This window comes from Cnephaeus nilssonii (assembly GCF_951640355.1).
Source record: "Cnephaeus nilssonii genome assembly, chromosome: 11".
Lineage (NCBI taxonomy): Eukaryota > Metazoa > Chordata > Mammalia > Chiroptera > Vespertilionidae > Cnephaeus > Cnephaeus nilssonii.
Genome location: NC_137082.1, coordinates 68,866,385 through 68,890,575, shown reverse-complemented (window position 1 = coordinate 68,890,575; position 24,191 = coordinate 68,866,385). Strand labels below are relative to the sequence as shown.

The following is a 24,191-nucleotide window of genomic DNA, read 5'->3' as shown; positions in this document are numbered from 1 at the left end:
AAAATACATGAGCAGCATCTCCCAGAAGAAGAGGTTTGTGTGTGTTTTTTTCACTGTTATCGGCACCTTCAAGGCCCCAGGACCCACTCCATTGATTTCTCTTCTTCCTCTCCCTGCCCAGCCATCTGGGTGACCCTTTGGTTCCTTGAGAAAAGATCCAGCTCCCACCCCCAAACAAACCAGTCACCATAAAGTCTTCCTCATAGAATTTGAGCTCAGAAAACACGAGTCCTGAAACCCAGTTCCCAGAACAATGAGTCACAGTCTGGGGAAACAAAATGGGCAGGAAGGCATGTCTTGCATTACCTGAAATCTCGAGGGTAATATTTCCCAGGTGAAACTGCCCAGGAAAACAGAACTGACCTGGCAAGAATCGTAGGGTACTGCAGATTGTGGAAGCTCAGGGTACCCACTCTGAGGGCAGAAACACTTTCTCTAATGACAGATGCCAACTTCTCACCTGGGGAGGGAGAGCTGCTTGTTCAATTGGACAGAGTGATGCAGAGGCCTGGGTATTAGATCTTGGTTGAGGGGTCTGGTTTTGCATAAGTAGACTGCTCAGAGACTGCCATGTGCTCCCCAAATTCTCCTTTCTGTTGTTCTTGGGCATATAGGTAAGCAGTATTTCTTAGTCTCCTTTTCAAATAAGTGGGACCATATGACTACATTATGGCCAACAGAATGTGGATGGAAATAATGAACTCCACTTGTAGACCTGGCCCTTAAAAACCTTCTGTTTGCACCTCCATGCTGCCTTCCTTCTCCCATCTGCTGGCGGGATACAGAGGAGACCCTGGGAGAGGTGGTGGAGCTATAGATAGATGGAGCCAGTATCCTTGAATAATGGTACATGTGGCTGTTTACTGACCATCCTTAGTGAAATGTATTGTGAATGAGATCAACGCTTACTGTGTTAACCCCGTGAGATTTTTATAAATATGTGTATTTTTGCTAAAGCCATGGGCTTACTTGCTTAATACCTAGGTCTCACTGAAGGGAGAGTTGGCTGCTCGTTCCCATGATGGGACGGAACAACTGTTGGGACCATTGGGGATTATAATAAGAGAAATGGAGTCACATGGATGGAGTACAAAAAAAAAATGCAGAGCCCTCAGGTTGGCATAACGGTTTATTTGGCAAAGACTTGAGCCTTCTCAGGATAGAGAGGTCAAGGAAAGAACAGAGAGGTTCTCAGGATAAAGAAGTCAAGGAAAGAACAGAGAGTAACCCGTGGGTATTGCAACAGGGAGCCAGGCTGCACTCTTCTCAAACCTTGGAGGCATCCTCTTGCCCGACTCGTGGTGAGCCAGCTCAAACCAGGGAGTCCCTTAGCAGTGTTTTATAGGGTTCTCTGGAAGAGAAAAGTTAAGTGGTAAAAAGTCATGGATCCCCAGTGGACATTCATTCCCAACCTTAATAACACCTTTGGTCCCAGTTAATGGGAACAGACATTGTTTCTGTAAGATCAGGAGTTACCCACTTTTAAGCAAATTCACCCAAGAGGTTTGTCAATTGAGTGCAGAACTGGAGACACAGGTCTCCTTGGGCCGGGCTGAGATAAGGGGCCATTGAGAGGCCAGACTAAGGCAGCAATAACTGGGGTCTTGGACAAAGGCAGGATAAACATACTGATGGGTGATGTTTCTGGGGAACTTAATGAAAGTAAAAAAAAAAAAAGAGTAGAGGCCCCCATGTTGGTGTTTTGGTTTACTTTGCAGTGAGTGGCAGCCTAGGTGTGGAGACCTGAGGGAACTGCCTTGTGCTGCCTGTCTCTTTGACCAAGGATTTGGGTGACTGCAGTCTTCTGTTCCAGGTCACAGCTTCTGAACAGGAGTGAGGAAGCATACCCAGGCCCAACATTCCCTCCCCAACCAACTCACTCATTGTCCAAGCAGATGTTTCCACAGAAGGTCCAGCAGCAGGTATAATTTGATTTTACACATCCGTTTAATTTAGTGCACCTTCTGCTGCAAAACTGAAATGGAGGCTGTACCCAGCACTGCTTAATTTCTTTCCTTTCAGCTGAAACCAAGATGATAGGAGTTGGCAGGGTCTATCCAGTCACAATTTGGTGAGGAAACCCTTCTCAAGCTTAACAATCGCTAAAGTCTGGAACCTGAGCTCCAAGCCATAAAGTATTTCTCTGCCTTTCAAGATAATCCCTTCCTTGAGTGCTAGCCAGTGTCTTTTTAGAAGAGATTATCTTTCATGATGTGACTTCCATCTTTCCACATGCCCCCATAGCATTGCAGGCCTTCAAGCCCTCCCTAAGCTCCCTAACAATAGGATCTAGGATACCCTCACCATGTCTGACACCACTTCACCAAATCTATTCTCATATACCCTTAGGTTTTAGGATCTGTAATATCCTCTGGCTCCAATTTCCACACCCAATTTGCAGAATGGAAAACTGAGCTGGGGGAGACTAGGAACCTGCCTTTCCCCCTTTCTGTTCTCTCTTCTTGTTTACTTTTATTTTTCACTATATTCCCTATGCTGTACTTTATATCCCTATGACCATTCTGTAAATACCAATTTACACTTTTTAATCTCTTTATCTTTTTTACCCAAACCACGCCCCCCCAACCCTCCTCCCATCTGGCAACCACCAAAATATTCTCTGTATCTGAGTCTGTTTCTGGTCCGCTTGTTTGTTTATTTTGTTTTTTAGAGTCCACATATAAGTGAAATCATATGGCCTTTGTCTTTCCCGATCTGACATATTTCACTGAACACAATATGCTCTAGATCCATCCTGCTGATACCACCTAAACATTAAGCCTCTCCCCAAATTCCATATCTTTTACTGGTCCACAACCTTCCCTCTCAGTCCTTCATTATTCCCATTTTCTTATCAAAGACCCCAAACTTTGACTCACTAAGGACTTCTTATTTGTTCTTGTCTATTTTTTCTTGGTCTAAAAGATTTTCCCCCTCAAACTAAATGAATGTGTTAAAATATTACCCTTTTTGTATTAATCAAAGGCTCACTCAGGTCAGGCACAGAGATTCTGAAAATAGGGGCTCAGAGAGAAGCTCTGTGCTGGTGTTTCCGCTGCCCAAGGCGGTCTGGCATTGGAAAATATCATTTCCTGTGAGCTAATGAAATGTAGACAAAAACTACATTGCCTTTCCATATACCCAATATTATTTTCAGATCTGGGAGAGGGAGCTTGAAGGGATGCCAGATTGGGAACATCCAACCTAATCTTTCTTGGATGTCTCTGCTTTAAGAAGGGTTCTGATCCTTTGAAGGGTGAATCTGGAAATTGGGCCCTGAATCAGTTATGTCCTGGAACAAGGGGCCAGCTTCCCAGGCCTGGGCAGAACACCCTTCTCCCTCACCACACACCAAAGTTCCTGACACCTCCCAGCACAGGCAGGAGCATCACAATCCCACAGATGGACATTTTGAGTAGGAGAACCCAGGGCTTCATGGTAGTCTCTGGGTTAAGTTCTGGCACAAGACAGGTCTTCTCCAAATGCTGCTAGAGGTAGAAAAGGAATCAAGGAGAATAGGGTAGGAAAGAGAGAGAAAGTGCTTGTGAATATTGTGTTATTGTTTCTCCTACTTTTCATTTTCACCCTCCGGCACCTAACAACATATCAAGCTAACCATTGGCTTCCCCTGACTACTTTCCCATCTCGCATTACATACAACTTCCTTTCCAAATTATTTTTAAATGCATTGCTATTTTTCCCATTAAAAAGCAATAAATATTCAAAAAAACAATACAAAGAGAAAATAAATAAGCATTAGGAATTCTACTACCCAGAGATAACCAGTATATGTGTATCCTTTAATCTTATAGTCATTATTTTTATGAAATTGGAATAATAGAACACATTGAGTGTACTGATTTTTTAAGAACATACGTAACCAGATGGTATAATTTAGTCAAGACCCTAAAATAAAGATTACCACAGGGATTCCAGGGTGAGTGATGAGGTGGATTACTCAAGAGGACTTGAGAAAAGATGATGGCCAACAACTGGTCAAGGGACTCTTAAATCTTTTATCTACATAGATGGTGTAAATGCCAGATTTAGGCATGTGAATCACTGACTCATTGACTTTGAAGCAAATTGGATTTAGGTGACTTGAGGAGAGACAAGAGTAAGAAAAGAAGATCGGGGAGAGAAAATCCTTCAAAATGTAAGAGATCAGTGGTTTGGGGAGCTACCACTCTGAGACACTTATATATGACCTGCAACCTACTCCATTCAGAAGCCATACCCTTGCCAACTTGCCTTGGCATAGCTTGATGATGGAAAATTGTCAAGTTAAGGTGTTTAGGTTTCATTTACATCAAAGGATATAACTTAATTGGTGAAGCTCCAGGCCAAAGAACTACCTTTGAGCGTGGCAGTCTTCCAAAAATCCTACAAATCACCTGCAATTTTTGGGCAGGAAAGCCAGTGAGCATAGACAGGTCTTGAGTGTGGCTCAGAGTGTTCTTCTGATCCTCTGAAGGCACCAGCACAGAGCAAGACACATGTGCAAAGCAGATAGTCTGTTAACCACTTACAAGTGAGGATAGAAGGTCTGAGGTAACTGGATTGGGATGGCTTCTGGATTCTGGCACCTGCCTTTTGCACAAAGAAGGAGGAAGACTGGCACACAGTCACAGAAACACAATAATTCCAAAGCTGTTTATTGGTATTCAAAAATATCATTCTAGACCTCAGTTGTCCAAAGCTTTGAAATCTATTTAAAAGGCCTCATGCTTAGTTCAGTTTTCTGAGTTTCTACTTGCCCTTGAAGAATTATCAGGACTTGGGGATGCCCAAACCCCTTCTTTGCACAACTCAGATGTACTAAGTAGCCCCAGAGAAGAGAAACATCCTCCCGCTCAGGCTGAGTACTACTCACATACAGAGTTCTGGGTGAATTCTTTAGCCATCCTGAGATAAAGTCTAGACAATGAAAAGGTCTCTGAGTATCACAAAAACTCAGAACTACAGCTCCCCACAAAATTCGGGGTTTGGGGGCTTTCCAGATAATGTTAAAGGAGAGAAAGTGTTGAATTCGAGTCAGGAATGCTGGTGTCTTGTTTCATCTCTGCCCTTTTTACCTATGGGACCTCAGGCAGGTCATATCACCTCTATCTCCATGTTTTGTTTGAACAACAGAGACAATGATCCCACATCACAGGAATAATGTTGACACCACCTGAGCAGGGAACTCATCCAAGCAAGCCACAAATAAAAGTTTATGCCTCAAGACCCTTGCCCCACCTACCTCTAAAGCTCTCTGAGTTGAGTGTCTGCAGTAACTGGCTGACAGTTCTTTTAGCTGGACTCTTCTCACGTGGGAAGGGGAAAGGAGGCTATGTCCTGGAACAAGGGTCAGAAGAGCTGAAAAACAAAGGTCAAAGGCCTGGAACTTAATGATTTGGTAGTGGCAGATCTTTATGTTCCGCCCAGGAACTACATGTTGGCCATATCACCAACTGTTTCCTTCAATAATCACCCATACAGAAGTACTTGATTTTCTTTGATTTGAGCAGTATTTCCTACCAAACTAGGAGGAACATTGTGTACCTGGGTTGCAGCCACCCCCAACAGACTGCAATCTAGAGTCTTTATCTAATGCATATGAGTCTATCCATAGGTTGGGAGTGGAAGATGGTCTGTATATCTGTTTTCCTTTGACTTGTGTAGGCAGTTGAAGGTCTCACCCTCTTCTGTATTGATTCTCCTTTGCTAATTAAAGCATAATATCATCTCCTACCACATGCAGTGTGGCTTTTATGTGGATAAAAAGAGACCAAATAGGAAGGACTTAAGAAAAGATAGATTTGGTTCACCAGATATCAAAGAGGGGCATTATATTGGGCATGCATACACATGACTTGAAGGTCACTGGAAAACAGAAGAGTCGAGGGGGCAAGGACCAGGGACTACCAAGGGCACACACCTCCTTCTCCCAAACCTTGTCCACAGGTATGTTTTATACAGACAAGAGATATTCATATGTGAGTGATTTCCCTCAGGCTTTGTTGGGTGTCTTGAGCAGCAAGAAATATATGCCAGGATTCCAGAGACTTGGCTGAGGAGGGTGGACCAGTACAGACACAAAAGGCAGAATTTGGGGACCTAGGGACTGAAAATAGTGCCAAACCTAAATAATTGAATTATGAATTTGCATGTATCAGCCTCATGCTCTGTGTCTGGCCCAGAATTTAGGTGTTTTTGATGGTTTGTTTGAGGTGCACAGACACTGACAAGTACCAAGGAGGCTTCTCTCAGGATTCCTGCTTTCCTGGTTCTGGATCATATATATGGACCTGCAGAAAGCTATGCAGAATTTAGAACAATATCTTCTCATTTAAAATGCAGTGTCCTCGGAAAAAAGAGATAGAGGAAGACATAAACAGATGGAAGAACATATCGTGTTCATGGATTGGTAGAATCAACATCATTAAAATGTCAATACTGCCCAAAGCAATCTATAGATTCAATGCACTCCCCATTGAAATACCAATGACATATTTCACAGACCTAAAACAAACTCTCCAAAAATTCATCTGGAATAAAAAAAGACCCCAAATAGCTGCAGCAATCCTGAGAGAGAAGAACAAAGTAGGAGGGATCTCAATACCAGATATCAAGTTGTATTACAAAACCACTGTTCTCAAAACTGCCTGGTACTGGCACAAGAATAGACATATAGACCAATGGAATAGAATAGAGAACCCAGAAATCAACCCAAACCACCATGCTCAATTAATATTTGACAAAGGAGGCAAGAACATACAATGGAGTCAAGACAGTCTCTTCAATAAATGGTGCTGGAAAAATTAGACAGATACATGCAAAAAAATGAAAATAGACCACCAACTTACACCATACACAAAAATAAACTCAAAATGGATAAAGGACTTAAACATAAGACGGGAAACCATAAAAATATTAGAGGAATCCACAGGCAGCAAAATCTCAGACATATGCCAAAGCAATGTCTTCACCGATACAGCTCCTAGGGCAATGGAAACTGAAGAGAAAATAAACAAATGGGACTACATCAAAATAAAAAGCTCCTGTACAGCAGAAGAAACCATCAACAAAACAACAAGAAAGCCCACTGCATGGGAGAACATATTTGCCAATGTTATCACCGATAAGGGTTTACTCTCCAACATTTACAGGGAACTCATACAACTTAACAAAAGGAAGATAAACAACTCAATCAAAAAATGGGTAATGGACCTAAATAGATACTTTTCGAAAGAAGACATAAGGAAGGCCAAGAGAAATATGAAAACATGCTCAAAGTCACTAATCATCCAAGAGATGCAAATCAAAATGACAATGTGGTACCATCTCACACCTGTCAGAATGGCTATCATCAACAAATCAACAAATGACAAGTGCTGGCGAGGATGCGGAGAAAAAGGAACCCTTGTGCACTGCTGGTGGGAATACAGACTGGAGCAGCCACTGTGGAGAACAGTATGGAGTTTCCTCAAAAAACTAAAAATGGAACTCCCATTTGACCCAGTGATCCCACTTATAGGAATATATCCCAAGAAACTAGAAATACCAATCAGAAAGGATATATGCACCCCTATGTTCATAGCAGCACAATTTACCATAGCTAATATTTGGAAACAGCCTAAGCACCCATCAGCAGATGAGTTGATTAAAAAACTGTGGTACATCTACACAATGGAATACTACGCTGCGGTAAAAAAGAAGAAATGCTTACCATTTGCAACAGCATGGATGGAACTGGAGAGCATTATGCTAAGTGAAATAAGCCAGTCAGAGAAAGATAAATATCACATGATCTCACTCATTTGTGAAATATAATGAACAACATAAACTGATAAACAAAAACAGATCCAGAGACAGAGAAGCATCGATCAGACAGTCAAACCTCAGAGGGAAGGTAGGGGAGGGTGGGGGTAAGGGGGAGAGATCAACCAAAGGACTTGTATGCATGCATATAAGCCTAACCAATGGACACAGACACCGGGGGGGGGGGGGGGAGGGCATGAGTGGGGGTTGAGGGGGCAATGGGGAGATAAGGACACATATGTAATATCTTAATCAATAAAGAAAAAAATAAAATGCAGTGTCCTACAGAATTTGAGGAAACTGACACTTATCCTCTGTTGAGTGAAACATGCTTATTTAAAAAACAAAAGGATGAAATTTGCAAAAACATGGTAGATCTTGAAAGTATCATGCTAAGCAAAATAAGTCAGATGGAAAATCACTCATATGCAAGATATAAAACAGAAAGCAACAAGTGAACAAACAAATTCATAAATAAAGACAGCAGTATGATGGTTATCTATGGGGAAAGGATGAAGAAAATGAAGAGGTTCATAATATATGTGGTGACAAAAGGAGACTACTAGACTTTGGTGGTGAGCACACAAGGAAATATACAGATGTATTATAGAATTACTAGAGGCCCGGTGCACGAAATTCATGCACAGGGGTGTGTGTCCCTCAGCCCAGCCTGCACCCTCTCCAATCTGGGACCCTTGAGGGATGTCTGACTGCCCATTTAGGCCCGATCCCCTGGGCCTAAACGGGCAGTCAGACATCCTGAAATGGGCCTTGGGATCGGGCCTAAACGAGCAGTTGGACATCCTTCTCACAATCCAGGATTGCTGGCTCCCAATTGTTCGCCTGCCTGCTTTCCTGATTGCCCCTAAACGCTTCGGCCTGCGAGCCTGATCACCCCCTAACCACTCCCCTGCCAGCCTGATTGATGCCTAACTGCCCTCCCCTGAAGGCCTGGTACCCCCCCAACTGCTCTCCACTGCAGGCCTGGGTCCCCCCCCCCCCCCCAACTGCCCTTCCCTGCAGGCCTGGTCGCCCCCAACTTCCCTCCTCTGCCAGCCTGGTGACCCCTAACTGCCCTCCCCTGCAGGCTTGATCACCCCCAACTGCCCTCCCTTGCAGGCCTGGTCCCTCCCAACAGCCCTCCCCTGCTGGCCTGATAGGCTCACAACTGGCCTTTCCTGCTGGCCATTTTGTGACAGCCATGTTGTGTCTACATGGAGGCAGCCATCTTGTGTGTTGGAGTGATGGTCAATTTGCACATTACTCTTTTATTAGATAGGATACACTTGAAACTTATGTAACTCTTAACTAATGTTACCCCAATAAATTTAATTTTTTTAAATTAAGAATTTATGAATAAAATGCTCAACATGATATTGTCTAGATAATCAGTAATGGCTACAACACAAATGCCTGACAATAGGTATTTATTTTAAACGAGAGCTATACAATTATGGAAAACCATGTTTTGTGAAACATTTACATGGTTAAATTAGGGTGAGACAAGATGCGTAACAAAAGGTGGGTGATTCTGCCCACCAGTGTGGCTCAGAGAATGAGCATCGCCCTATGAACCAGAAAGTCACTGTCTGATTCTGGTCAGGGCACATGACCCGGTTGCAGGTTCAATCCCCAGAAGAGGGTGTGCAGGGGGCAGTGGATCAATGATTTTCTCTTATCATTGATGTTTCTATCTCTCTCCCTCTCCCCACCTCTCTGAAATCAATAAAAATACATTTTTTTAACAGGTGGGTGATTCAAGATGTGAGAAAAACAGAATTGTTTATCTTAAATATGCAAACAAACTAAAAAGATAACACAGTTGGCCCTTAAACAATATGAGGTTAGGGGCACAAACACCAACACACTCAAAAATCCACTTACTACATTTGATTCCCCATAGTTTGCCCTTAGCATCCACAGATTCAACCAATGGTAGATGTAAAACAGTATTTTTTTTTATTCTGTGTTTGAAATGCAAAAATACTGTTTTCAATTCACAGTTACTTAAAGCTGCAGATGAGAAATCCAAGGATACCCAAGGGCCAACAGTATTTATGGAAAAACCCGAGGATAAGTGGGCCTGTGCAATCCAAATCTATGTTGTTCAGGATCAACTATACAATGAGACACAGGTTAAATCTACACAATGAGATTATCATCATTTTTAAGTTATATATTTTTCTGTAAATTATTTTATAATTAAAAAAAATAGAAATAGATTACATCTTTCAGGAAAAAAAGTTCTGCTTACAAAAGGAGAGGGTTAGTTATGTGACAGGAAGGGCAGTGTCTGCAGGAGCCCAAATCCCACATAGAACAGGCTATGGGGAGGGGCAGGCACAGGGGAGGACACAAGGACTCCTTGCCCTGCCCTGGCCTGGCCAGTGGAGGCAGGGAGGAGCCCAGAATAACCTGCTCTTTCTTACCTTCCCTCCACACACCAGCTTCCAGGAAAGTCTGTGTCAGACGGAGAGCCCACTGTTCTGGCCAGAGTCATGCCCACCCAGGCTCTGCTGCCCATCCTGCTTCTCTGTGTTTTGCTGCTGCAGGCCCAGGGAGGGCACCGTAATAGGAACAAGATGCAGAGTAGGTGATGGGCTGGGGGGCTGGGATGGGGAGGGGGAAGGAGGAGCTGTGTCCAGCTAAGGACGACCTGGACTTGAACCTTTCAGCACATCCAGCTCTGACCACAGGACTCTGAAGACTCTGGGTCCTTCCAATTCATGGCCCTCCAGCCCCCTTACGGTGTGCCCTGGGACTAGTGATGGGGGTGGAGGGCAACCTACATCTTTTTATTCTCCATTCTCAAAGTCCAGAGACATATGGTGCATATAATAGTGAAAGGTGCACAGAGCTGAGAGTCAGACAGTAAAACAGTAAAATCTTTGATTTATGCACATATGTCACAGTCAACATCCAGAGATGTTTATGGGAGTAAGTCTAGAGTTAAAGGACATGGGGAAAGCAAATTTTGGGATGTAAAAGATCAACTTAAAATTATTATCAGAGGACCAGGATAATGACAGTGAAAGGGAAATGTTATTTGGAGGGAAGGGGCAGACAGTGACAAGAGGAGAGAGAGGGTGGAGAGGCAAGTAAATCTTCTCTGGACTCTGCAAATTCTGGACAGTATGGGGAGGGGTTACAGATGTCTTAGACTGCTCTGAGTTCTCAGAGTCAGAGTGTAGATTCTATGGGGTAACTTTACCAAGGCCATGACTAACATGAGAGACAGGGTCCTGGCTGCAGAAGTACGGAGAGGGTCCAGGAAGCCCAGGCATTGATCTCTATTGGTGGAGAATGGAGGTAATGAACTGAAGATACTATCAATCACCAGGTGAGGGGCAGAAAGTGAGATCCCTAAAAAGTCTAAGAATGTCATGAGTGGAATGTGTCTTGGGTCTTGAAGGAGGCTATTCATTTTCAAAGGGTGCTCTGTGGCGGGGTGTGGGGGGGAGAGGACCGAGCGGCGGGGGGGTGGGGGTGAGGGGGAGGTCTATTGACCTTGCTTCTGCTGTTTCAGGTACAGAGCCACCGCCACCCAAAAAAATCCAGATCTGTGAGAAGAGATTCAAGATATATTTGTGCAGACGCACCTGTACACAAGACCGAGATTGTCAAGCAAATAACATATGCTGTTTAAGCTTCTGTGGGAGAATTTGCATGAACATTCTCTGAATGGGAGAGGGGGCTGGGCTGTGCATCCTGCTCCTCCAGCCCTTCATTTAACACCAAAGAACAAAGACCTCAAATCTCAGGCACAGAACTGTCAATAGCAATGCTACCCTCCTGTCTGTATGTCTTGTTTCTGGCAAACAAACCAAAGCAATTGCCCTAGGACCTGCCTATTTTATTCCTAGTGCTTGTAATTATTGAGAACCCACTGCAGACCCCAGCATGCCCCCCGCCTCTGGGTCCTGGTCCCTGGTCCCTCTCCCCTTGTCATGCTTCTCTACTCTCTCTCCCATTGGCCCACGCACTCCTCCCAGGCCCGCGGAGGCTCAGCTCTCTCGTTGTTCTGCTCACTGAACCAGTACTCCCAGGGGGAGAAACTGCTCATGGTGGCATCCCCTAGTGCTAAAGAGAACATCCTCACCCTGGAGTCACAAGGGCCAAGTTAACCATGAGCTAGGCGGAGGCTAAACCCTGGGGCACGGTGTCTGAGGCCCCCAAGGAGACCTTTTCTTTAACTTGCCCCATCCCTGTCCCTTTTCTTCTCCCTCTTCTTGTAAAAATCAGGTAACTATCTCTTCATAATGAAGAAAATGAATCCCAGAGTAGTTAAGTGACATGCCCAAGGCCGAAGAGAGTGACAGGCCATTCATGATATGTCTAGAGAAGTGTGTTTCCTCTGAGCTCCCTGTTTGCTCACTTCTTTTTTTAAATCTTTATTGTTGAAAGTATTATATGTGTCCCCTTTTCCCCATTGACCCCTTCTAGCCTGCCCCAGGCTTTCACCACCCTACGGTCTGTGTCCATGGGTTATGCATATATGCATACAAGTTCTTTGGTTGATCTCTCCCCACCCGCCCACTCATCCCCGCCTTCCCTCTGAGATTTGACAGTCTGTTCCATGCTTCTCTGTCACTGGATCTATTTTGTTCAACAGTTTATTTTGTTCATTAGATTCCATCTATGAGTGAGATCATGTGATACTTGTCTTTCTCTGACTGGCTTATTTAGCTTAGCATGATACTCTCCAGGTCCCTCCATGCTGTCTCAAAGGGTAAGACATCCTTTTTTATTTTTATTTTTTACTGCAGCACAGTATTCCATGTTGTATATGTACCACAGCTTTTTTTATCCACTCATCTACTGATGGCGCTGGAGCTAGATCCAGGAACTGAGTCCTGTATGGCCAATCGGGACTTGGCATCAAGTGTGAAGAACTCAGGCAGGCAGCCCATGCTGGAGGCAGGTGTGCAGTGTGACACTCCAGTCCCGTGCTTCCTGCTGGGCATCAATGCAGGAGACATCCGAGGAGGAAATCTGCCTCCATCAGGCCAGAGCCTCTGACCCACCTCAGAAGCATCACAGGGCTCCTGGTATTAGGATCTTCTCCATCTGTACTAAGAGCTGCTCTTGGGCAAGGGGGCCTTGGGAAAGAGGTCATGACCAACCACCAGCACAGACATCACCGGAGTGGGTAGATGGTAAGGGATACTCTACAGAAATTCTTATTTGGTTCTTTCTCAGATAACCTCACCCTCCAAGCATCTTCCCAGTGCTTGGCCATGCCTCAAACACCCTCGGAGAGACTATTAAGAGAGGCAAGGTTACCCGCCAGGGCTCACATAACAAATGACCTCCCACGTCCAAGTCCAGAGCTCCCTATCATGTGGAACACTATGGGTGCCAGGCTCACCTATTCTGTGCCCCTGGCGTGAGCACCGTGTACCATGAATTATACTGGAAACAGTTGTTCTTCCTTGTGATAACTGGTGCCCTGACCTGTGTTCCAGAGAGTTCTCTGGACACGTCACCCTACTCCATGGAACTCAGAGACTATACCTGGACATCACTGCCTGTTCTGTCTTATTGAACAACTGTGGGCCTCCGTGTTAGGCGGAGTGAAGAGTGAGAACCCCTAGAAGACCTTGAATCTTATGAAGGCAGAGGAAGAAGCAAATGCAAAATCTGTCATGATCTGGGTCTGCATACTATTAAATCTCAGCCTTCAGAGCACTTAGTCTCATGGTTTCCACGGGTTTTGCATTATTTGTTCCCTTCTCATGCTCTAGACATGCTCAATGCAGATGGGAGTACTCTAAAAGATTAGCCTATCAGTTCTAAGGCAACCAGATGGGGAAGGAAGTGTTGGAAGCTTCTGTACACTGTAGAATAAGAACTATTTGGGGGGTTTAATAAGGCAATCAAGAGTAGTGGAATGAAATAGAAAAGAAAAAAAAAAGCCAATGGCCATTGTTGGTAAATGAGTTTATTTGTCAAGAATTTGCTCCTGCCCAGCCCTCAGTGAGAACTGACTGGTATCCCGGGTAAGAGGTTATGATTTTGGCTATCTTTCATAGGTTTTCTGCAAGAGAGAAAGGGTAGATGTTAAGAGGCTATGAAGCTCTGAGAAATAAGCATTTATTCCCAAGCTTAATATTACCCATCTGCCAGAACATGTACTTTATGTAACAATAGGAATTGTGCACTCCAGAGTGGGTAGGAAGTGTGGTATTAGTTGATTGAACAGAGAAGGGTAGAAATGTGAGGCCTGGCTGAGACAAAGGACTCATTGAAAGGCATGACTATGGAGGCAATGGTTAGAAATCTGGATGAGCCCTAGCTGGTTTGGCTCAGTGGCTAGAGCGTTGGCCTGTTGACCAAAGGGTCCTGGGTTCAATTCTGGTCAAAAGTATGTACTTTGGTTGCAAACTCCTCCCAGCCTGGGTCCTGGTCAGGGCTCATGCAGGAGACAACCAATCAATGTGTTTCTCTCACATTGATGTTTTTCTCTGTCTTTCCCTCTCTCTTACACTCTCCCCAAAAATCAATGGAAAAATATCCTCAGGTGAAGATTAACAACAACAACAAAAGAAATCTGGATGAAAATTAGGAAAAAAGCAAACTGTTGCATAACATACTGAGAGCACAGGCATTGCTTATATAATGAAAGAAGCAACGTGTCCCAACCTGATGTCTTGGTTTATTTGCTAGTGAATTGCTTTCCAGGTTTAGGAGATATTTTCTTCTGCTACTTTTATGCCTAGGGTTTGGGGTACATCAGTCCTCTCTTTAGGAATAACAACATCAAGAAGAGTGTATCATTGAAGACACATCTCCCAACTCACTCTAGCTCTCCAACAGATGTTTCCACAATAGGTCCAGCAGCATGTGTAATTTACCCTTACACATATAAAGGTTTTAGAACACTTCTTGGTACAGTCATCGATGTTTGGATCTCCCCAGCACTCCTCAATTAACGTTTTATCCCCTAAAATTGAGATGAAACTGTAAGAGTTAGCAAGCATGGGAAGAGAAGCCCTTCATAAGCTTAACAACCCTTCTGAGAATCCAAGCCCAAGTTCCTAGCAAGGTATCTATGGTATCTGCCTTACAAAAAAATCTCCTTCCTGACCCTCCTCATTGCATCTTCACTGATATGTTTGCCTTCTCTGCTCCCACAGGTCCTGTGTTGCAGCTCTCTGGACCCTCTGTGAGCATCCTAGAGATAGGACTCAGTGTACTTTCAGCCTGTATGTGCTCTCCTATAAAATCTACACTTATGTATCAGAAGATCTCATAGCCTGAGATATCCTCTAGCCTCACTACCATGCCTATTTCATAATGTGAGAAGCTAGACCAGGGAGAGTAAAGAGCAGATTCTCTCCTTTTTTCTTCCCCTCTTTGCTGACCCTCTGACTTTAATAACTCAGCCCTTTTTCAAATTCTTCTCTCTCACTCTATTTTTTGGTCTTCTCCATTGATTCCTCTTTCTTATTATATGACCCCCAACTTTGCCCTACTAAGGACTCATATTTCATGTCTCTTTTCTATTTTTTTCACATTCTGAAAGATCCTATCACTAAAACAAAGGGTATATATTAAGAAATACCCATTTGGTACTACTCATGAAAGTACACATAGCTAGGACACAGAGCTTCTGAAAGTATGGGAAGATATAGCAACTCTGTATTGGTGCTCCCTCCTCAAAGTTAGCCTGACAGGGGAAATAGTATATCCCCTAACCTATGAAATATGTAAAAGGGGACAGATACTCATTGATACTTTCAAGGTTGGAAGAGGAAGCATTAAAGGACCTCAACTTGGGAATTTCTTAGATCTCTGTGCATAAAAACATTGTGATTCTCTAATACATGACCCAGGGAAGGTAGGACCTGAATCAAACACAATAATACCACTTCACTTGTCCAGAAACAAGCACAACAATCCCCCACCCTTTGTCTCCAACCCAGCCTCATCACCCCAGTCCCTATAAGGGACTCTTAAAACCTTTACTTGTTTTAAATGTTGATCTTTGCTTAATTTCTCCCAGCACAGACAGTAGCACCATATACAGGAATGCCATGAGTAGAGGTGTCCAGAACTTCATGATGCTGACCATACTTGTCTGAATATATATTGTCAGGAATTTTTTTCCTTGTCAGTTGCTGCTAGAGATCAGGAGATATAAATAGAGTTGTAAAGCAAGATGAAGTGCTTATCAAATTTCTTTACACTTTGTCTTCTAATTATTCCCCTTTGCTCTCTACCCATCCAACAACAGGTACACATGTCAGCTAAGCACTGCTAAAAGGCCAACTCACAGTCTGTGCCTTCCCGTGCAGAAAAAATGAATTTACAAATGTGTTGCCTTTCCTTGAGTCAAAGATCATTCAAATTTAGCATATAAAGTCTTAAAACACTAAAAAAGTACAAAGGAGACAATGAGATAGTTTCAGTAATCCCCTATATTGACATATGTTATTTTGTCTTATATATATATGAATTGTTTTTGTAAAACTGAATTCATATCAAGCTTGCTATTCCATATCTTGACTTTTACTTAAAAAGTTGTAACATGACTTAAAATGAAAGTTTTGGCCAAGACCTGTGAGACAAATCAACTTGTAGGACTTTTGAAAAGTGAGAGAAAGATAGTCCAAAGAGGTTAAGGGACTCATAAAACCTTTACTTGTTTTGTCAGGATTTTGACATATTTTTTTGGAGGAGATCTCTGAGCAGATTTTCTTTAAAGAACATTGTGCTCTCTTAATTCCAAGTCACCAAAAAGGCTTGAACGATACCTCCCACTGAATTTTCTATGTGCCCCAAGCGTTTGTGGAGACAGAGAAGACAGGTGTCTGAGTCACACCTGAGAACACAAAAGCCTAAGAGGCTGGCGGAAGTGACCTATGGCTATAAGAAAGAGGCTACAGCTTGCACTAACTTGACAGGGCAAATGCAAGAAAGCCAGTGTGGATTTGTGCCAGATTATCCCAGGCATGCTGCCTGGGAGGGCCACGTGACCTCAGCAGAAGGAAGTAGAAAGTAAATGGCCAGATCCATTAGACCAGCCAGAAAGAACTGTCTACATTCCCTTACCTCTTTTTCCTCCTCCACCTCCAAAATGGCACTTAGCCAACTGCAGGAGAAGAGAGAGAGAGGAAACTGACCACTCTCTTCCCCAAATGCAGATTTCTAGATGTGGGGGAAAGCCACAATTTTAATGCAAGCTGAGTGTTTTAACTATTGCATGGGCTTAGGCTTTTATATATGCTGTAAATGTAGGCAGTGTCTAGAAAAGTCGAGTTCTATACCCAAGCTCTCCTACAGAGGCAGGGAAAGAAGTATCTCTTCTGAATAAATTTGAGACAAAGAACAAGTCTCCCACGAATATTTTCACAACATATTATGCATATGCATATCATTGATATTTTCCCATTAATCATAAGACACCTAACAATTTGTAATTTCTCTTCCCTTAGGGGAAAAAATTAATGTCATTGGGAACTTTTTTGCCAATAAAATTTGGTTAAATGCAAATTTGTCAATCTGGAAGTCCTGGGAAAATAATACTGCCTATCTTGAACCCTAGATAGTTGTTACCAGTTCTTCCTCTATTGAAATCAGTTTATTCTACCCATAGGATACACATCTTATCTCACCATAGGAGGAAAATTCTCCCCCACTTGTTACCACACTGAAGACTGTCAGGATAGTAAAGGACAAAGAACAAAATGTGGGCACTGGAGTTGGAGAGACCTGGGCTTGAAACCAAACCACAACACATTTAGTTTAATATGAGTTACTAGAGTCCGGGTGCATGAAATTTGTGTATGGGGGAGGGGGTGTCCCTCAGCCCAGCCTGCACCCTCTCCAATCTGGGACCCCTCGGGAGATGTCCAACTGCCGGTTTAGGCCCGATCCCACAGGGCAGTCAGACATCCCTCTCGCAATCAGGGACCACTGGCTCCTAACCGCTCACCTGCCTGCCTGCCTGATTGCCCCTAACCGCTTCTGCCTGCCAGCCTGATCGCCCCTTAACCACTCCTCTGCCGGCCTGATTGATGCCTAACTGCTTCCCTGCCAACCTGATCACCCACAACTACCCTCCTTTGCCAACCTGGTCGCCTACAACTGCCCTCCCCTGCCAGCCTGGTCGCCCACAACTGCCCTCCCCTGCCACAACCCGCCTCCTCTGCACTGGGTGGAGCCGCAGGACCCCCAGTCCTCACCACGCAGAGCAGCTGCCAAGCCCCACCTCTGCTGTGTGCATGGCCATCTTGTGGCAGCCATTTTGTGGTGGCCATCTTGTGGTAGCTATTTTGTGGTGGCCATCTTGTGGCAGCCATCTTTGTGGCAGTCATCTTGTGACAACATCGCATGCAAGGACCACCTAGACTTTTATTAGTATAGATGATTGACCAAACACTTAACTTCTCAGAACCTTAGCTTTCCCAATCTGTAATATGGGGGTGACATTAGTACCCACATTGCAAAAATTGAATATATGAAGCACTATACATATGATATATGAATAGGCATACAGAATATGAAAAATAAATGTTGGCTATTATTATTATTAAACTTAGTCTCTTTTCTTCTACAGAAGAGTGGAAGTCATTTTATTTCATTGACTTAATTGTGGTCATTTTTAAAAACTGTTTAACTTATTTGGAATTAAGTCTGCTGAGTGAGTGAGATTCTATCCTTTTTTCACCTGTCCTAAATTTATTTGACTCACAAATACTTCTACTAAGTTACTACTATTCTAAGGACTAAGAATACAGTAATGAACAAAGGCAACACCCCCCCCCCATAGAGCTTATATTCTAGGAAAGGGGGCACCCAATAAACAAGATACATCAAAGAAATACACAATAATAGATGGAGATCAGTGTGAAGGAGAAAAAATAAGAGAGTGTCTAGGACTTGGAACAATATGCAAGATAACTGATGGCAATTATTTTAGGCAGCTCACTGGTGGTAAGAGGTGGGGTTCTGAAGCAGGAGGCTGAGTAGTGTTCAAAACAATTCCTTTCCTTGCCCAACTGGTGTGGCTCCGTAGTTGAGCGTCAACCCATGAACAAAGAGGTCACTGGTTCCATTCCCAGTCAGGGCACATGCCCAGGTTTTGGGCTCAATCCCCAGTGAGGGCATGCAGGAGGCAACCGATCAATGATTCTCATCATCGATGTTTCTTTATATATATATATATAATTGATTTTTTACAGAGAGGAAGGGAGAGGGATAGAGAGTTAGAAACATCAATGAGAGAGAAACATCAATCAGCTGCCTCCTGCGCACCCTCCACTGGAGATGTGCCCACAACCAAGGTACATGCCCTTGACCAGAATTGAACCTGGGACCCTTCAGTCCGCAGGCCAACGCTCTATTCACTGATCCAAACTGGTTAGGGCTCATCATTGATGTTTCTATCTCTCACTTCCTCTCCCTTTCCTCTCTCTATAAAAAATCTATAAAAACATATTCTAAAAAAAATTTATTTCCCCAGTCCTCTCTCACTCCCAACCTGGTGCTTCACATGACTAAGCCAAACAGAAAGGAAGAAAAGAAGCAAAGACAAAGAAGTCTGGATACTATGAGCAATACAGTCACAATGGAGTAATTGTCTTTCCCTGCAAGTGACCAAGTCTTTATTTTTGCTTTGGTGTTTTCAACCAAGCAGAACATAACCTACATGCATTGGTTGAAATCCCCCAAATGCTCAAAAGCAGGCACATCACCTGGAGACATTTTAAAAGGTTCAAAACTCTTTAGAAAGGTTAAACTTATTCTTCTCTTGGCATGTGTAAAAATATAAAATTTGAGGCACATGAAACTTTAGATGGGTTGTCTTTAACTTTTTTTAAAATTTTGGAAAATTTTTCAAAGTTATAAGAGTAAGAATAGTACAAAGAGCATCTGAATACCATTTGTTCAGATTCACCTACTTTAAGAATTTACCCCTAAATACCTTCTCATATAATTTCTTCTATGGAGGAATAGTGTTGGCATGATCTGAGAACTAGATTTGAAAAGAAGGGAACTCATCCTCCCTGGCCTGTGTGTCTAAGTGGTTGGCCCAACAGACCTAAGGATCTTAGGTCTGATTCTCAGTCAAGGGCATGTATCTGGGTTGTAGGTTCAATCCCAGGCCCAGGACTTGTGCAGGAGCCGACCAATCGATGTGTCCCTCTCACATTGATGTTTATCTATCTATCTATCTATCTATCTATCTATCTATCTATCTATCTCTTCTTGCCCCCCCCCCCCCCTCCTTTCCTTCCACTCTCTCTAGGAATCAATGGAAATAATATCCTCAGGTGAGATTAATTTTTAAAAAAGGAAGTCATCCAACCAAGCCACAAACAAGAGAGTTTGCAGGCTTATACTCACAGCCCCGGTACTCTGATACCCACCTACCTCTGAAGATGTTCAAGTCGGAAATGCTGGTGATTGTTTCACTGACAGTTCTTCCTGTCCTCTGGGAACCACAGAGCCCCTGCACAGGGGTTGGACAATGAGCAGAACAGATTTCCAAGACTCAGATTGTGATCATGGTTCTGATAGTGGCAGAGCCATGAGCTCTGCCCCGGGCCATAAACTGGATGCGTACAGGTAGTCACTGAATTCCTATTTAAGGAGTACTTGTTTCTTGCTTTTTGTTGCAGGTAATATAGGCAGAAGCAGAGCACTGTGGAATTGCAGGAGCTTCCCCTTCCCCGACACATACATTTCCTGGAAGTTTGGGTGATTGTGGAGGTGGGGGAGGATCTGTATATCTATTTTCCTCCAACATTTGTGTGATGACTTTTGTAAAGTCCCATCCATCTCTAGATTAATTTCTCCACTGCTGGCATCAACCGAACACTACATTATCAATGACTTGCAGCTTTTGGACTGGTGAAAAGAGAGAGCTCTACCAAGAGAGCTTGGAAAAGGTCACGTAACATGGAGATTTATAACTGACTTAATCCTAGCTCCCACTTAATTTGGGAAGTTGCTTATCCAATCTGTGCCTCAATTTTCTCATTTGCAAAGTGGGGATAATAACAGCTCTTGTTAATTTTGTCACCCTGTGTTAACACTTTTGTGTATATCCATCTAATCAAAAAAGCTATAGGGCATATAGAAAACAAATAGCAAAATGGCAGAAGTAAGTCCCTCCTTATTAGCAATTACTTTAACTGTAAATAGATTAGATTCTCCAATCAAAAGAGATTGGCAAATACCCTGGCCTAATGGCTCAGTTTGTTGGAGCATCACTCCATGCACCAAGAGGCCCCCAGTTTGATTCCCAGTCAGGGTACATGCCTGGGTTTTGAGCTCAATCCCAATTAGAGGTTGTGCAGGAGGCAGCTGATCAATGATTCTCTCTCATTCCTCTCCTTTGCTCTCTCTCTAAAATCAACAATATATGTGTGTGTGTGTGTGTGTGTGTGTGTGTGTGTGTGTGTGTGTATGTTACAAGAGACAAGGAACACTCTATCTTAATAAAAGGTTCAATATGGCAAGAAGATGTTCTATATAATAAAAGGCTAATATGCAAATCAACTGAACAACCAGTCACTATGATGCATACTGACCACCAGGGGGCAGATGTTCAATGCAGGAGCTGCCCCCTGGAGGTCAGTGCACTCCCACAGGGGGAGCCACTCAGCCAGAAGCTGGGCTCACAGCTGGCAGTCAGACATCCCCCGAGGGCTCCTGGACTGCGAGAGGGCGTAGGCCAGGCTGAGAGACCCCCCTCCCCAGTGCATGAATTTTGTGCACCAGGCTTCAGTAACAATTATAAACACCTGTGCACTAATGGCAATCATCAAAACATGTGAAGCAAAAATTAACAGAATTGAAGCAAGAAATTGACAGTTCTACAATAAATAACTGGGGACTTCAATACCTACTTTCAATAATAGGTAGAATAACTAGACAGAAGATAAGTAAGGAAATAGAGCACTAACAAAATAAAACAACTATATTTAATAGACATATACAAAATACTCAACCTAACAACAGAACACACATTCTTCTCAAGTGCATATGGGACATTTTCTAGGAGAGACCATTTTTTTAGACCACAAATTAAGTCTCAGTAGATTTTAAAAGATAGATGTCATCCAACCACAATGGGATGAAGTTAGAAGTTATGGAAGTAAAATTCACAAACTTATTGAAATTAAACAACACATTATTAAAGAGACAATGGATCAAAGAAGAAATCACAAGGAAAATTAGAAAATACCTATAGATAAATGCAAACAAAAATGACACAGCAACAGCAGTACTAACAGGAAAATTTATATCTATAAATGCTAACATTTAAAAACAAGGAAGATCATGCCCGGGTGGCTGAGCATCTACCTATGAACCAGGAGGTCATGGTATGATGCCCGGGTTGGGGGTTTGGTCCCCAGTAGGGAGCATGCAGAAGGCAGTCAATTGATGATTCTCTCTCATCATTGATGTTTCTCTCTCCCTCTTCCTTCCTCTCTCTGAAATCAATAAAAACCTATTTTTAAAAATAAATAAGTGAATAAAAACAAGAAAGATCTTAAATGAACAACTTAACTTTATAATTTGAACTAGAAAAAAAAAAAACAAATTAAACCCAAAACTAGCAGGGGAAAAAATAAATATTAAGCAGAGACAAACAAAATAGAAAATCAATAAAGCCAAAAATTGGGTTCAAATCCTAGTTCCCACTTACTTTGGGACATTGCTTATCCACTCTGTGCCTCAATTTTCTATCTTTTCTTTGAAAAGATAGACAAAACCGACAAAGATTTAATTCAATAAACTAAGAAAAAAAGAGACTACTCAAATTACTAATATCAGAAATGAAAGTGAGGACATTTCTATCCATTCCAAAGAAATTTTTAAAAGATTATGAGTGTGCTAGAAATAATTAATGCCAACAAATAAAATAACTTAGATGAAATGGACAAATTCTTAAAAACACAAATCCTACCAGGATTAAATCATGTATAAACAGATTTGAAACTTGAATCCATTCACTTGCAAGCTGCATCATTTTAGGTAAGTCACTTAATCTCTCTGAAATTCCATTTAATCACATATATGAATGGGAATAATAATAGAGCTCATTGCATCAGGTATTGTAAGAATTAAGTGAGCTAAAGGATGGGTGTGTTTTCTAAAAAGAAAGCTGCCATCCTGCACTTGAAGATTAATTCATCCCTTCTGGGTCTCAGTCAAAACTAGCATTGAGTTTACATCCCCTTGTCTATGTCTATTGAGTTTACATAGACAAGAGAAAAATGCCCCAAAGTGGATTTTGTTCTCTCCAAAATCCAGAAAGCTCTAGCAAGCATTGTGTCTTTCTTCATGGTGGACAGTACAGGTACAGCAATTTGTCTGCTGCCTCAGAGGGACTATCCATATATGCCCCAGACTAATGACTGAAATCTAGAAATTTCACCAATATGGCAAGTCCTGGACTATTATCAGGTGCATCTCCCATTCTCTGGCATGCACATGATAAATCACCTAGGATATCTGCTGTTTTTGTTCCTTACCGTCAGCTAGCACAATGTTATCAGTGTGATGGACGGGCATGATATCCTGAAGAATACCAAGGGATTAAAGTCTCTTCAGACTCTGACAAAGGGCCAAAGAGATGACTTGTCCTGGGGTAAGGCAGTGAAAGTATGTTGCTATACATGGGCAAAAGCTACTACTGATGATCTTGGTCAATAGAAATGAAAGAAAAAAAAATGCTAGGAGCAGGTCTGAAGCATGAGAAGAGAACAAATAATTCAAAAGCAGGGGCAAATGTGAAGTTATGTGTTTGGTTTCAAACAGACCAGCTCTGATCTGAGTTTCTCTGCAGGCTGTGACTTGGCATTTTAGATAATCAGATCATGGTAGAATTTGCATTTGCTTCTTCCTCTGCCTCCATAAGATTCAAGGTTTTCCAAGAGTCCTCACTCTTCACTCTGCCTAACACGGAGGCCCACAGTTGTTCAATAAGACAGAACAGGCAGTGATGTCCAGGTATAGTCTCTGAGTTCCATGGAGTAGGGTGACGTGTCCAGAGAACTCTCTGGAACACAGGTCAGGGCACCAGTTATCACAAGGAAGAACAACTGTTTCCAGTATAATTCATGGTACACGGTGCTCACGCCAGGGGCACAGAATAGGTGAGCCTGGCACCCATAGTGTTCCACATGATAGGGAGCTCTGGACTTGGACGTGGGAGGTCATTTGTTATGTGAGCCCTGGCGGGTAACCTTGCCTCTCTTAATAGTCCCTCCGAGGGTGTTTGAGGCACGGCCAAGCACTGGGAAGATGCTTGGAGAGTGAGGTTATCTGAGAAAGAACCAAATAAGAATTTCTGTAGAGTATCCCTTACCATCTACCCACTCCGGTGATGTCTGTGCTGGTGGTTGGTCATGACCTCTTTCCCAAGGCCC

The 24,191-nt window shown here is 42.9% G+C and overlaps 2 protein-coding genes across 2 annotated transcripts; both read right to left on the bottom strand.

Annotated features, from left to right (window-relative positions):
- Positions 1–1,876: 1,876 nt before the first annotated feature.
- Positions 1,877–3,437, bottom strand: WFDC9 (WAP four-disulfide core domain 9; the record flags this gene model as incomplete). Its single annotated transcript, XM_079783433.1, has 2 exons — positions 1,877–2,022; positions 3,353–3,437. 2 exons carry the CDS (start codon positions 3,435–3,437, stop codon positions 1,877–1,879), a joined length of 231 nt encoding a protein of 76 aa, XP_079639559.1.
- A 10,385-nt stretch (positions 3,438–13,822) lies between these two features.
- Positions 13,823–15,877, bottom strand: WFDC11 (WAP four-disulfide core domain 11; the record flags this gene model as incomplete). The annotated part of the gene is made up of 3 exons (XM_079783432.1): positions 13,823–13,840; positions 14,604–14,746; positions 15,772–15,877. 3 exons carry the CDS (start codon positions 15,875–15,877, stop codon positions 13,823–13,825), a joined length of 267 nt encoding a protein of 88 aa, XP_079639558.1.
- Between the last annotated feature and the right edge of the window lie 8,314 nt (positions 15,878–24,191).